Source organism: Euleptes europaea, chromosome 2 (genome assembly GCF_029931775.1).
Source record: "Euleptes europaea isolate rEulEur1 chromosome 2, rEulEur1.hap1, whole genome shotgun sequence".
Lineage (NCBI taxonomy): Eukaryota > Metazoa > Chordata > Lepidosauria > Squamata > Sphaerodactylidae > Euleptes > Euleptes europaea.
This window is the reverse complement of record NC_079313.1, coordinates 68,902,772-68,915,643: the sequence shown is the minus strand read 5'-3', so window position 1 is coordinate 68,915,643 and position 12,872 is coordinate 68,902,772. Positions and strand designations below refer to the sequence as shown.

Sequence of the window (12,872 nt, the reverse complement as noted above, 5' to 3'; positions counted from 1 at the left end):
TGTGTGTGTACACCTGAGCACGATTTGATGCCCTCCCCTTGGCTGTGTGTACACACACTGATAACTGAAATGATAACAAGTTGAATAAAATATCCTAAAATGGACAAGTTAAAATACATTTGTGTGTGAGTGTGTGTGTGTACACACACACACACACCCCTGTACTGTTTTGTAATTTTATGCTGGCCATTGGCTGTAAAAAATAAACAAACAGTAGATTTCAGCCAAAGATATGATCAGTTTTGAGGAAGGTAGCAATGATGGTCTCATCAGTATTTACAATATTATAAACGGTGACTGTTCTCAGTACAGCATCCATATGAGCTAGATCTTCTGCCTTGATTCTCTGATTGTAGCCAAAAATAGTCTGAGGGGGTTCATGATCAAACAATGATTATTCAGCCTTAAAAACAAACTGAGGGAAAAGACACATTTTGAAGACAAACCAACCCTCTTAATATCTTCTATGCACTTGATGATGTAGCTTCTTTTTATTGCCTCCTTCACTGCATATGCATCACTAAGGATTGTCAAATGTTCCTCCAAGGCCTGTTGAATCAAACTGCTAGGTAATGTCGGAAGATGAGCCAAGTCCCAGAGAACCTCGAGAACCTACAAAAACACACACACACACACACACAGAGAGAGAGACAGTTACCATCATACATTGCAGAAACTGGCATCTATGTTCTCTTGACAATGGAATATATTACTCATGCCTTTCCAGTGGTAGCTTCTACACGCGCTTCCCGGCCAATACGTCCTATCAAGCTCAATAGTTTCTGTCTCACTCTATCACTCTCAGATTCCCAACTCTACGAGGAAAAAGAAAACACCAGAAAAATTATGAAACCATCATCAAAATACTTCATTTTAGTTTGCCTGTTATAGCAATTTTACATTAGCATCATTTAAATCAGAGCATATATTTTAATAAAGAAAGTGGAAATGGATCGATGGATTCACAACTAATTCTACAATCTTGAATTAAAGACAATGATCAAATCTTTACTTGATCTTATGACTTATGAACATATCCGAAAACAGTTAAAATCTCAGTTCATTGCTATGACAATGGGTGGTCGAATGTGAATTGAAAATCTTAGCTATTCAGTCAAGATGAACATCTGGCAGCAAAAATCTGAATTAAAATCTTAATGTATAATTAGACAGTCAAATATGATCACCAGCAATCTTTTAAGAAAATATAGGTTTACCACTTACTATTGATATAAGCACAACTAAACTAATGTGGGTTTGATCTCTCTATGGTTTCTCTAGAATTCCTACGAATGCTTCCCAATTAACTAATTAGCTGACTGCATTATCAATTGTTTGTAATGGTACTTGATCCTAAATTTGAAACTGGACTGGGTCAGGCACAGGATGCCGATATCTATAATTTTCAGAACCTTCTAGGCTTCAAAAATACATTTCAGGTTTTTTTAATGGCAGTTTCAAATCTCAGCCAGGGCAAGCCTCACCTTCTGAATAAGGACAAAGAGATGATTGAGCTGGTCTGAACTGAACTTCACAGCAGCTGCTGCAATAATTGTGTGGATGTTCTCTATCACAGTTGTTGACTGTCCTGACTTTTGAAAGAGAAACAGAAAGAATATTGATAACTGTGTTATTAGAGAGAAAGAACATAAAGAACATAAAGATACAGATTTATAGTTAAACATGAAGGGTTGGATCCATTCCACTTACTGGAGGAGCTTTCCTCCATTGGGAGAGGCATGTTTAGCAGAGTCACGGGATTCAACTCAGTTGGTGTGATCATATGCTTCTTTTTTTTTTTACATGGGAGTACTCAATACACTAGGAATTACTTTTCACACACACACTATTGTGTTCCAAATGTATTCAGAAGAGGAACAAGCCTTGTTGTGCCAGAGCAGAAACAGGTAATGCATGAGAAAACCATATCCTGACAAAGCAGATTGTTAAAATATCACTGTCAAGCTCTGCTGTTCTATCTTTTAGTGATGGAACAGTATATTGTGAGCAGTGTTGCACCAACTGCAACTGTTAAGAGTAGGTACCTTTTGCTAGGAGTGCCATTTAATGATGACTCAATCAGAAACACTTTCAGTTTCAAGTTTTTTAAGTATCCAGGAGGCAGAAGGAACAAGTATAAATACAGAAGCTGGGATACATATAACAACAGGACTACCACTGGATAGTTCTTGAAACATGAATTGCTCAACTGGAAAAAGGAGTCCTCATTCTCAGAGCTCCACAATATTCTGCAGAAATGAATGCTCTCAGGACACATCAGAAATTGGCTGTCTCATTTACCGTCCTTCAAGAATGCTGAATTGACTTGTCCTAGTTAAAGGTAATTTGCTGACATGACATCAATCAGCTCATTAGAACAGCTCAGGAATGGATATGAAACCAAAATTTTAGCATAATGTGAATATGAAGACACAATGTATAGGACGTGTCCTACCAAGTTATCAGCCAAATTATTGCTGTTTCATATTAGAGAACAATTGTGAAGTGACCTTGTCAAAAGCAGTGTGCAACATCACAGAAGTATTCTTGCTTTAAAACATCCCATGTACATAAATCTAATGACACCCTGAATCACAGAAGTCACCTGAAAAGGGTCTCACAAAGAACACTGGACACCTTGGGATCAAGGACCCAACTTTAACCTTTGAATGCAACTATGGGTCCCACCTCTCTTTCTCTCGCAAAAAAACCAAAAAAGAGGCTACGGCACTAACAGCAAAGCAGCCCACCTTTGGTGGTTATATCCCAACAGCTGAATACCTGTGATCTAGGGTACTAGAAACAGATGTCAAGGACATTTTTAGATAAGACTTCTCTGTGGATGCACAGTTGAAAAAACAAAGGTGTAAGTGTTTTTTAAGTAGTTATCTAGCAGATTCTCCAGCAAGATGACTGTGTTAAAAATAAATGCTAAAATGAGTCATTTTGGGTTACTGAAATGGTGTCAATGACTAAAGAACCCTGTCACCATTGTCTACGTTGCTGCATATTTATACCATAAAGAATCTAAAAAAGGAGGGATGGTCCTTGTGCTCATTAAATTCTTCAGACTAGCTTCTTCACAAACTTTTGTACCCTATGTTTCATTAAGCACTTGTATAATCACCAGTTGTTGTATACAATACATTATTCTGTCTCAGTGTGTTCACTTTATTAACAAGCACAGAAATGAAGTTGAAGGAGAAAGAACAGGCTGAAACCTATGTGATATTAGAATAAAAATGATCTGTACAGAGAACATTACTGCTTGTGGCGCCCATGAAGATGAATGCAACATTGTACTATGCATTACAGACTGGATTTTAAACTGGTCTAAGTATCACATGCCTTCTTGACCTTTCCTATTTCAATGTTTTTGTTTGTTAGGTAGTATACTATTGAGCTATGTCTTCTTTTCTTGGTAAAATAAAAAAGCAAGATAAGGAAATCATTAGGGTTTAATATGAAGGCAGGGAAGCACCAAACATATTGTCTGCTATGGGGCATCCTGCAGCTAATTCTGAACCTGGGCCTCATACAGATCTAAACCCAGAGAACAGGGCCAGGAACAGATAGCGGGCAGTTTACTAGAAACTGGAGGAATTCCTCCCATTAAAAATGTTTCGGGAAAGACCGATTTTTTTTGTAGGGGTGGGTGGAAAGGGAAAGAGGAGCAGGAGCCACTGCTATTTGAACCAGGCAGGAGGCGGCTTGGGAATCACTATCATGTGAGCCAGTTAGTCAGTCATTATAATGGCTCACAAGCTGTAAAGCAGAACACCCCCCCCCACTGTTACTGAATTAATTACCTACATAAAATCTCTACGTGCTTTATTCAACCTAGTATATCTAACAGTTTTAAGGGTTAGAATCTGAGTAAATTATATACCAGACGTTATCTTGGCCTGTATTTTCACTGCAGAGAACAGAAACTTAGCTACAGATACAGTAGTTCCTTGGTCAAGCCCCACCCATAAAATTGAGAGACTTCTGCTCAGAGAACAATTTTCTTTTAATCATCCAACACAGATTCCAATAAATTCAAGTGTGCCTGTACATATGAAATAATATGTGAGCCAATTCTACAATGAAATAACATGTGAACCAATTATTCAATCCAGTTATCAAAGCAGGGACAATCTCCACCAGTAGGTGGAATGTTTTTATATCTTCCTGTCATCAATGCAAATGGTAGCAAGTTAAATCTACCCAGCATAAACAAATGGCGATATCTGGTAATGGTTCATATTGATAAGTAATGTGCATATTGACGTGGGATCGCTGGAGCTAAATTGAATGGAAGGGGAGAACATACTCTGCAGGCTTTAGCCAATGCTTCTTGAAAATATCCTTTATACGGTCATTGATAGCCTAAATATCTTTACTGATCCCTGTGCAGGGTGGATAAAAATCAATGATTATTTTTTAAAATAAAAAAATGTGATTTTAAAAATTTAGATCAGATGTTTTAAAATAAAATGCTTTTTGAGGAAAAATCTATCTAATGATAGTTTTCTATTTAAGATAAAAAAGAAGGAGAAAGACCAAAAGTGGTCAATTTCCCATCTACTGGGTTAAGACAAGCTGGCAGAGGCAGCAGTGCTGCAGACAGGAAGGAAAGGCCAGGGAGCCCCCCCCCCACCACTATAGGGACCCAGTAGGCAGAGGTCAGGGCACTGCAGGTGGTCAGGTGGAGCAGTAGGAACAGTGCCCCCCACCCCAGTCTTGCAGGTTCCCCCACTTGTATTTTTAAGATTACATGGGCTGATTCATGGAGGAGATGGTGCAGATGCTCTTCCTTTTCTCCAGCCAGCTGAGCCTGATGTCCCACTGGCCCCCTTCATTTTCTATTGATAATTTGGCAGAGATTGAATTGTTACAGATGCATTTGAAAATTATGCTTCCCCTTACAACACCATCATAAAAAAATTAAACTGAGACAAAACACTGCACATTCTCACCTGTATTCTCCAAATTTTAGTCAGCTCATCTAATGATAGCTTGCTACCCAGCAGCTCAATTATTCCCTTTATACGATCACAATATTGTGCCTGATCTATGTTACCTAGAAGACGAAACACAGAACATAGTGAGTCTTGACATAAAGAATGCCTCATCAAGTCCCGATCTGGAAGTAGCACATACACAATTATTTTTCTAAAAATGGAGATCCAGCAAAATAAACACCTTTTCAAGTTTTCATCCTTAATTTCACCTCAGGAATCCTTGCAACACAAGATTTAAGCTGGTGGCCCCCCTCAGGCAATGGTCAAAAGACAATAAAATACCCTAAAAAAGCACCATCCTTCTATAGCCAAAGGAATACACTACAGAACACCTGGTACCAGGTGGAGAATGCCACAGTCAGCAAACCATCAGTAAGAGCACATTCATTTACAAGTTTGGCAACAGCAGCTTAGAAGGTTCTTCTACATGCCGTCAGAGTTTTATTTATTAAAATATTTAGATCCTACCTTTTCTCATGGAGGCTTACAAACAACAGTTCAAAGCATCACAGTTTAAAAAATACAAAATAAGATGAAAGCCAATGCTGTGCAGTCAGTGAAATGTCAGACTAGGATCTGGGAGATTAAAGTTCAAACTTCCACTCTGCCAACACCTTATTGGGGTGACTGTGGCCCAGTCACACGCACTCAGCCTAACTGACCTCACAGGGTTGTTGTGAAATTAAGATGGAGGAAAGGAGAATGGTGTAAGCCACTTTGGGTACCCATTAGGGGGAAAGGCAGGGTATAAATGAAGTAAGAAAGAACATAATAAAGGCCATGCTGTATCAGACCAAGGTCCATCAAGTCCAGCAGTCTGATCATACAGTGGCCAGCCAGGTGCCTCTAGGAAGCCCACAAACAAGACAACTGCAGCAGCATTGTCCGGGCCTGTGTTCCAAAGCACCTAATATAATAGGCATGCTCCTCTGATCCTGGAGAGAACAGGTATACATCATGACTAGTATCCATTTTTACTAGTAGCCATGAATACCCCTCTCCTCCATGAACATGTCCGCTCCCCTCTTAAAGCCTTTTAAGCTGGCAGCCATCACCACATCCTGGGGCAGGGAGTTCCACAATTTAACTACGTGTTCCTTTTATCTGTTTTGAATCTCTCACCTTCCAGCTTCAGTACGTGTTTTAAAGATTCTTAATGGTATAAACTTATACCTTAACTTCCAAATATTTCCAGGTTTAGAATGGCAGATAGTTGAATCCCAATGAACTCAACCAGGGATGCACAGAGGCCCAAAATAATCCACCACGGTCCCCTCTTAGATTTATGTCAGGTATTCAAACAACTGTGTTCACAACACAGAGATTAACAGAATGGAAATGGAATAATTCTATGACATCAAAGGGACTCAGGGAAATCTTTTGCTAAGACTACCTACTTCAAACATACAGATAAAGCGTAAAATGGAACTACTTATCCACAGTCTTACCTTCCAATGCAATTGACAAGACAGAGTTTTCCACTAGCCAGTTCAATAATCTATCTGTATCTATTGCATTCTTCACTGATTTGGATACAGTACTGTCTTCAATAAGCTTTGTTACCTAACGAAGAAGGCAAACACTATGCTTACATAACAGCTAGCCAAATAAAAAGAGAGAAATTCAGTTACAAGAAGTGAAGAAATCAAAATACATACTGTAAGGGAGGGGAAAGCTGAGAGCCCTTATGGTCATGGTTCACAGGAACCAACCTATTAGGCTTAGTTCATGGAAGGTATGTAGGCTAGCAGTATATTTGTCACTTACCATACAGGTATACGTCAAATGGAATTACACCCTGGCATTTTTCAAGAATTTGGTGACCAAACCACCATTAGGCTACCAAGTTTGGTACAACCTATTATTTCCCCCCCCCCAAATCATGCTAGAACGATGTTCATAAAACTTTCTATGAATTGTGATGGTGAGCAGGGCTAGCATCAGCATAACCTGAGGCGGGCTCTAGCAAGGCAGACTGCCACCGACCATCAGCCCACATACCTCCTTTGCCACCTGTCTCTGCACCCTTCCCTTACCCAACTGCTTACAATTGTTCCTCCTGCTGTGCTCCTGGCTACCTGAGCTGCCCAGTACTGGCAGGGAAGAGTGTGTGGGTGGTGCAAGCAGTGCCTCTAATGGTCACAGCAGCAGCACTCCCAGCTGGACACACCACCCAGTGCCACTGAGGAAAGGGCATGAAGGTGGCTGTCATTGTGGGCAGTGGGATTAATAGTGAGTGAGCAGGGGAAGGATGCACAGGCAGGTGGGAGATAAGGGCACCTCATGGATAGGGGCAGGAAGGGAGATGTGAGCAGGGGTCCCAGTGGTAGGCAGAAGAGGGGAGGGGGTTCCAGAGCACTCTCTGCCTAAGGCCTCTTGAAACCTGAAACCAGTCTTCATGGTGAACCTGTCATTTACTGTATGGATATATCAATACTGATTAATTTTTTAAATCTGGCTTAATTAACTTACTTCTTTGAGCGAATTCATTTTTGCACTGAAGTGTGGTGATTTCAACATACGCAATAAGATGTCTAACCGCAGGTCATCCACTACTGTTACTAAGTCAGGTTGGAAACGCATACAAAGGAGCTTGATGGCAGATAAGAGTTCGGGGATACTGACCAGCCTCTGTGAAATATATGAATTAGGAATGCTTGGTAAAAGGTTTCATCTTAAAAATGAATTCTGATGACAGGTAAGCCACCACATAAAATAATCTCCAAACTGCTACCAAAACTGTACACAGGACATGGCTATAGATTGTTCTGGAAGAGGACACATCACTTCTTTCACAGCAAGTACGAACACCATTGATAATGTTTAATTTAAGTATTTATCTATAACTGCTTAAAGAATCATGCAATTTTGTGTATCCACTGGCAAGAACAAGCAAAGGTCAAAGTCAACAAGATGCTAGGAGCTTCCATGTTTTCTTTTCTTAGTAAATAACAGTCCAGCAAGTTTTCAATTCAGATTGGGACAGCGGTATGTGTGTGTGCTTGTGTGTGTTTGTGGGGGTAGAAATTCAACCCTTTCCCTTTGCTCTGTTTCCCCAACCTGATATGGCCCCACAGAGATGTTATTAGCTCCACTGAGGCAAAGATACAGCCAACAGTTTTCATACATCTTATATTCGAATAGCAAAATCTGACGATACTTAAATCTGGTGATTGCAGCTGTGAACAGGCTATACAGACCTTTCTACAAACCAGAAAAGGGCCCCAGGTTGCAGAAAAATGTGAAATCTAAAAAAAACGCATACATTCAGGAGGTCTAAAAAACCCAAAAATGATAAAAGGAGCACCTGTAGCTTTAAGCAATGGATTTTCTTAGTGGCCACTGCTAGGTAACCACAGGATTCCAGGCTTGGTTCTCTCAGTAAAAGGCAGAGGGAGGGGGTAGGGCCTTTCCAGGTCTAGTTTGGCCTTTGAGGGAGAACTCATTGAGGGGAGGCCAGGTTAGGGTTCCCAGCTCTAGGTTGGGATATTCATGGAATTTTGTGGCGAAGTCTGAGGAGGGCAGGGTTTGGGGAGTGGCAAGGCCTCAGCCAGATATAATGCCATAGAGTCCACCCTCCAAAATAGCCATTTTCTCCAGGGGGACAGATCTCTGTGGAGTTCAGTCCTAATTCTGGGAGATTTCCAGGTCCCATATGGAGGCTGGCAGCCCTGGACCTGGCAGCAATCTCTGTGTAATTAGATACTACCCAACCTGCATGACTCAATTAGGCCTGGCTGCTTGCTACTCTTCAACAGCAGCCACCCTATGAAAACCTATGTGGTGTAGCAGTTAAAAGCTTTAGAGTAGGGTCTGGGAGACCCAGGTTTGAATCCTCATCTTGCTGAGGAAGCTCACTTTGTGATTTTGTACCAGTTGCATATTTATTCCTTTTCCTTTATTCCATTCTTTATGCTTGTGGACCAACAGGTCATGAGCAAAACAAATTCAATACGTTCCATAATACATAAATAACCAAACATACAAAAATATATCCAAACAGTACAGTTAAAAGGAGGTATCATTAAAAAACATAATTTTTTTGCCACAGCGAGGGTTACATTTGGATCAGTATCAGCCAATAACTTTGGACCAGTTGCATACTTTCAGCCTAACCTACCTCACAGGATTGCTGTGTGGATAAAAAGGAAGAGAGGAGAATAATGTAAGCTGCTTTGGTCCTCGCTGTGGAGAAAGGTAGGGTATAAATGAAGTAAATAAATAATAAATATAGCTGAAGACGGGAGGCAGATAAAAGGTAGGTTGGTGAATGGCTAAGAATAAGGCAGGTACAGAGGAGAGGATATGGAGGTTGCAGAGGAAGGAAAGAAGAAATAGTGTGTGGAGGGGGATACAGGGGAAAGTGAGGTGCCATCCAAATCCTTGAGGGTTCCCTACCACGCAAGTGGGCCTGGCCCAGTACCAGCACCACACAATTGGACCATAGTTTTCCAAGATAGAGGCTGCTGGGGGCGGGGAAAGCTTAAGATAGAGGGGCAGATAAATGTAGGTTGGCTGTTGGGTGGGAAGGAGATAGGATTGCCAACTCCAGGTTAGGAAATTCCTAGAGATTTGGAGGGTGCAGACGGGGGAGTGTGGGGTTTCAGGACGGGAGGGACCTCAGAGGGCTACAATGCCATAGACTCCACTCTATAAAGCAACCATTTTTATAGTTGCCTGGAGGCTGGCAACTGTAGAAGGAGAGAAGGAAGCAGGAAAGGAGGAGAGGCTATGAGAGCTTTTAGTAAAGGTAAAGAGGAAACAGTGAGGGAGGGGCAAATGAGATGCCTCCCGCAAGTCCTTGCTGCTTCCCACTTGTTTACTCTAGTGGACAAACAGCAGCTTCACAGGACTATAATGAGAGAGGAAAGAGTTAAAAATATTTCCCCCTGTGATTCCAAGATTAGGTTGCTACAAAAATGGTAGGGGTTCCAAACGCAAAACTCCCAACGTCACTGTCCGGCTTCACCCTATGTGACAATTCCAACTCCAACATATGTGGATAGGTACAGTGACAATTACAAGACATCAGAAGTCTAACTTTAGACAACTAAAGCTATAAAATATTTGTTCTTTGGTGAAATAATAATGTAGGAGTTCAGCTGCTGCAGATATAGACCAAATGGGTAAAAACAAAACAAAACAATGAACTCAAGACACTGCAATTAATTGCATTACCAGAAAAGCCTCTCAATATTAAGCATTCATCTCTTATGAATACTAGCACTACAACACTCATTAGTTCGGTAGGATATGGCAAAATGGTACAGGAACAATAACACCAAAAAAGTATACTTAAATGACACCACAAAATTGTACTGACAGTTTTTGGCTGTATTTGGTAAATCAAGTTCTACCTTGTCTTTCAGGTCCTTTTCCTCTACATTCTGTACATATTTAATCATGTTATGAATTACTGGATCCAGCATTGGCTGTCAAATGAAAAACAACAACAATAATTCAATATGTTACAGAGAAAACAGAATTATCCAAGATCTTTAACAAGGAACATACCACCAGAAACTTGGGGCAGATCCAAAGAGTTGGGTACAGACTTTTCCAACCCTTTTAAACCTCAACCCCCACCCTCACCCCACTGCTACTTACGGACAGGAGATATTTCACAATCAGCATGGCAAGAAGGGCTCCAGAAATCAAAACCCCTTTTTTCACTAGCAGAAATGTTTCCCACTTGCGCATAGGGCTTTTTGGATCACTGCCTAAAGCTAACGTTCAGTTACCTAAGACAAGCTACGTACAACTTTAAACAGATGTCTACCAGCTTGTGGTGAGAACCTCTGAAATAAGTAACCAAACACACATGACATAATATGTTATTTAAAAAATTAGGTCATAACGCCATGCCATTTTACCTGAAGTTATATCCACACAAGCCAATTGGTGCTCTTCTTATAAACATAATTTTAAATGTGAATTACAAATGTAACACAATATCCTGTTTTACAGGGTTTTTTTTTTTTGCTATCAAGTCACATCTGAGTTATGGCGACCCCTGGTGGGGTTTTCAAGGTTTATCCTTGATATCCTGGGCTATCCAAATTAGGGCCCAGTTTACAATAAGCCTTGTTAAAACAAGATTCAAAACTGCGATTGCATTTATATGTTCTTAAAGAATCTAAGAGACAGAATAGTTCATTACCTGCACTACTGAAGAATTGAGATATTCTGCGCAGACCCCCAAAGGCTGAACCAATGAAGAAACTGCCTGGAAAAGAAAAAGGAAGAGTAGGTATTATGGAGTACACAAAGTAGACACAAGGCCACTCTGACCTCAGATATATGAGGAACATACAGTATAGAATAGTAGCATCTGCTAAAACTGGACTTATAACCACGGCCAGACAGCAGATGCAACTCATGGGTGAGGTTGGTGAGGAAACCTTTTCACACTGGCAATGGAGAGTTACATTTATAGTTATAGCAATGCTACTTTTAGGAAAATACATTATTTCATCCAGCACCTGTCAGTCAGGACAGGGATACTACTTCAATACCAAGTACAGAAGCACTGGACTACAACAAGTCCCTGTGAAAGATTACTAAAACAGAGAAAGATAACCAGAAATTTAACTTACCCCAAGTTCAATATCTTCTGAATGTAATTTAGACTGAATTGCCAAAAACCCACCTAACTCTGCAAACTAAACAAGCAAACAAAATCAGAATATGAAAAAGTATTTAAATATACTGATATATCTTAGCAAGCAGAACATTATTTTCAGCACATATACATAAAAGCAGCCTGAGATACCTCTGAGAGGGACAAGATGAATATATACATATTTAGGTCACATAGTCTATCATTGGAAAATTCAGCACAAAGGTCTAGTAGCTTCACCATAGCAATACGAAAAAGGAAAGCCAATTCACATGTAAGATGACAGAAAGAGATAGATGAATCTCTGAAACGTATTTATTAGCAATTTAAGTGTGAAATGCAAATATGCTGCTGAAACAAACATCAAGCACCTTGGAAATTAAATATCACCAGGTTAAAGAGAGGTGAAAGGAGAGAACAGAGAATTTTGTACATATGAGAATGCTAAAATTTGCAGAACTTTACGATGGTTTTATCCAAATCCTGCAGTCAGATTTAAATACACCCGCAGCTCTTAAGTCAAGAAAGAACCAGTGTACAGAGGCAGTATCAAATGAAATGATTAAAAGAAAATCTGAAAGGAGACTTTGAACTCATTCCCATGATCTGAAGCCAGTTACCAACTTATCTCTGTATATTTATTGTTCTACAGCATGTTTGTTCCCCCTGCACTAAAAGAATATCAAACAAATTATGCAAAATTCAGACACAATAAGTGTGTGTATATGCGTGTATGTGTATATGCACATTTAGACATATGTACATAGATTCAGGAACCTTTGCACAGGATTCTAGACAGTCATACAAGAATAGTGACGATGATTACTTAACTCTAGGGACAACATCATTCATGTGCATTGTTGCTCAGACCATGCAGCACCCTTCCCCAAATACATTTCACTAGCTTCCTATTCCTTTATGTACATGGCACCAACTTTTAATTTTATTTATTTAAAGTATTTATAACCTGCTTTACAAGTCACAGGCCATCTTTAAACCTTGCTGCTGCCTTACTCCTCCGTGACATTGGGTCCTCATTTTCTTTTATGTTCCTGAGCATGACCTCTTCCAAACTCCTGGGCTACCCAAGCACCTCCTGTGCCAATATGATACTTGTCTTTGCTACCCCCATGCATACTGTGCTAGAGAAGCCTGAATCTTTTGTTTGGCAGAGCCTTTGACTACTTAACTCTCATACCCAACTGAAACCAAGCTTTAAATTCATTTGCTAACATTTCATCCTCCTT

General features: G+C 40.1%; 1 protein-coding gene across 1 annotated transcript in view; it reads right to left on the bottom strand.

The window, feature by feature from the left end:
- Positions 1-12,872, bottom strand: part of USP24 (ubiquitin specific peptidase 24) — a 112,033-nt gene that overhangs the window by 72,639 nt on the left and 26,522 nt on the right. Inside the window, exons 7-15 of the mRNA XM_056844066.1 lie at positions 11,603-11,668; positions 11,167-11,232; positions 10,364-10,438; positions 7,479-7,637; positions 6,455-6,569; positions 4,962-5,065; positions 1,485-1,592; positions 720-815; positions 451-612 (exon numbers count right to left, since the gene is read on the bottom strand). Of these exons, the coding sequence (XP_056700044.1) occupies positions 451-612; positions 720-815; positions 1,485-1,592; positions 4,962-5,065; positions 6,455-6,569; positions 7,479-7,637; positions 10,364-10,438; positions 11,167-11,232; positions 11,603-11,668 (951 nt within the window). The remainder of the gene's footprint in view (positions 1-450; positions 613-719; positions 816-1,484; positions 1,593-4,961; positions 5,066-6,454; positions 6,570-7,478; positions 7,638-10,363; positions 10,439-11,166; positions 11,233-11,602; positions 11,669-12,872) is intronic.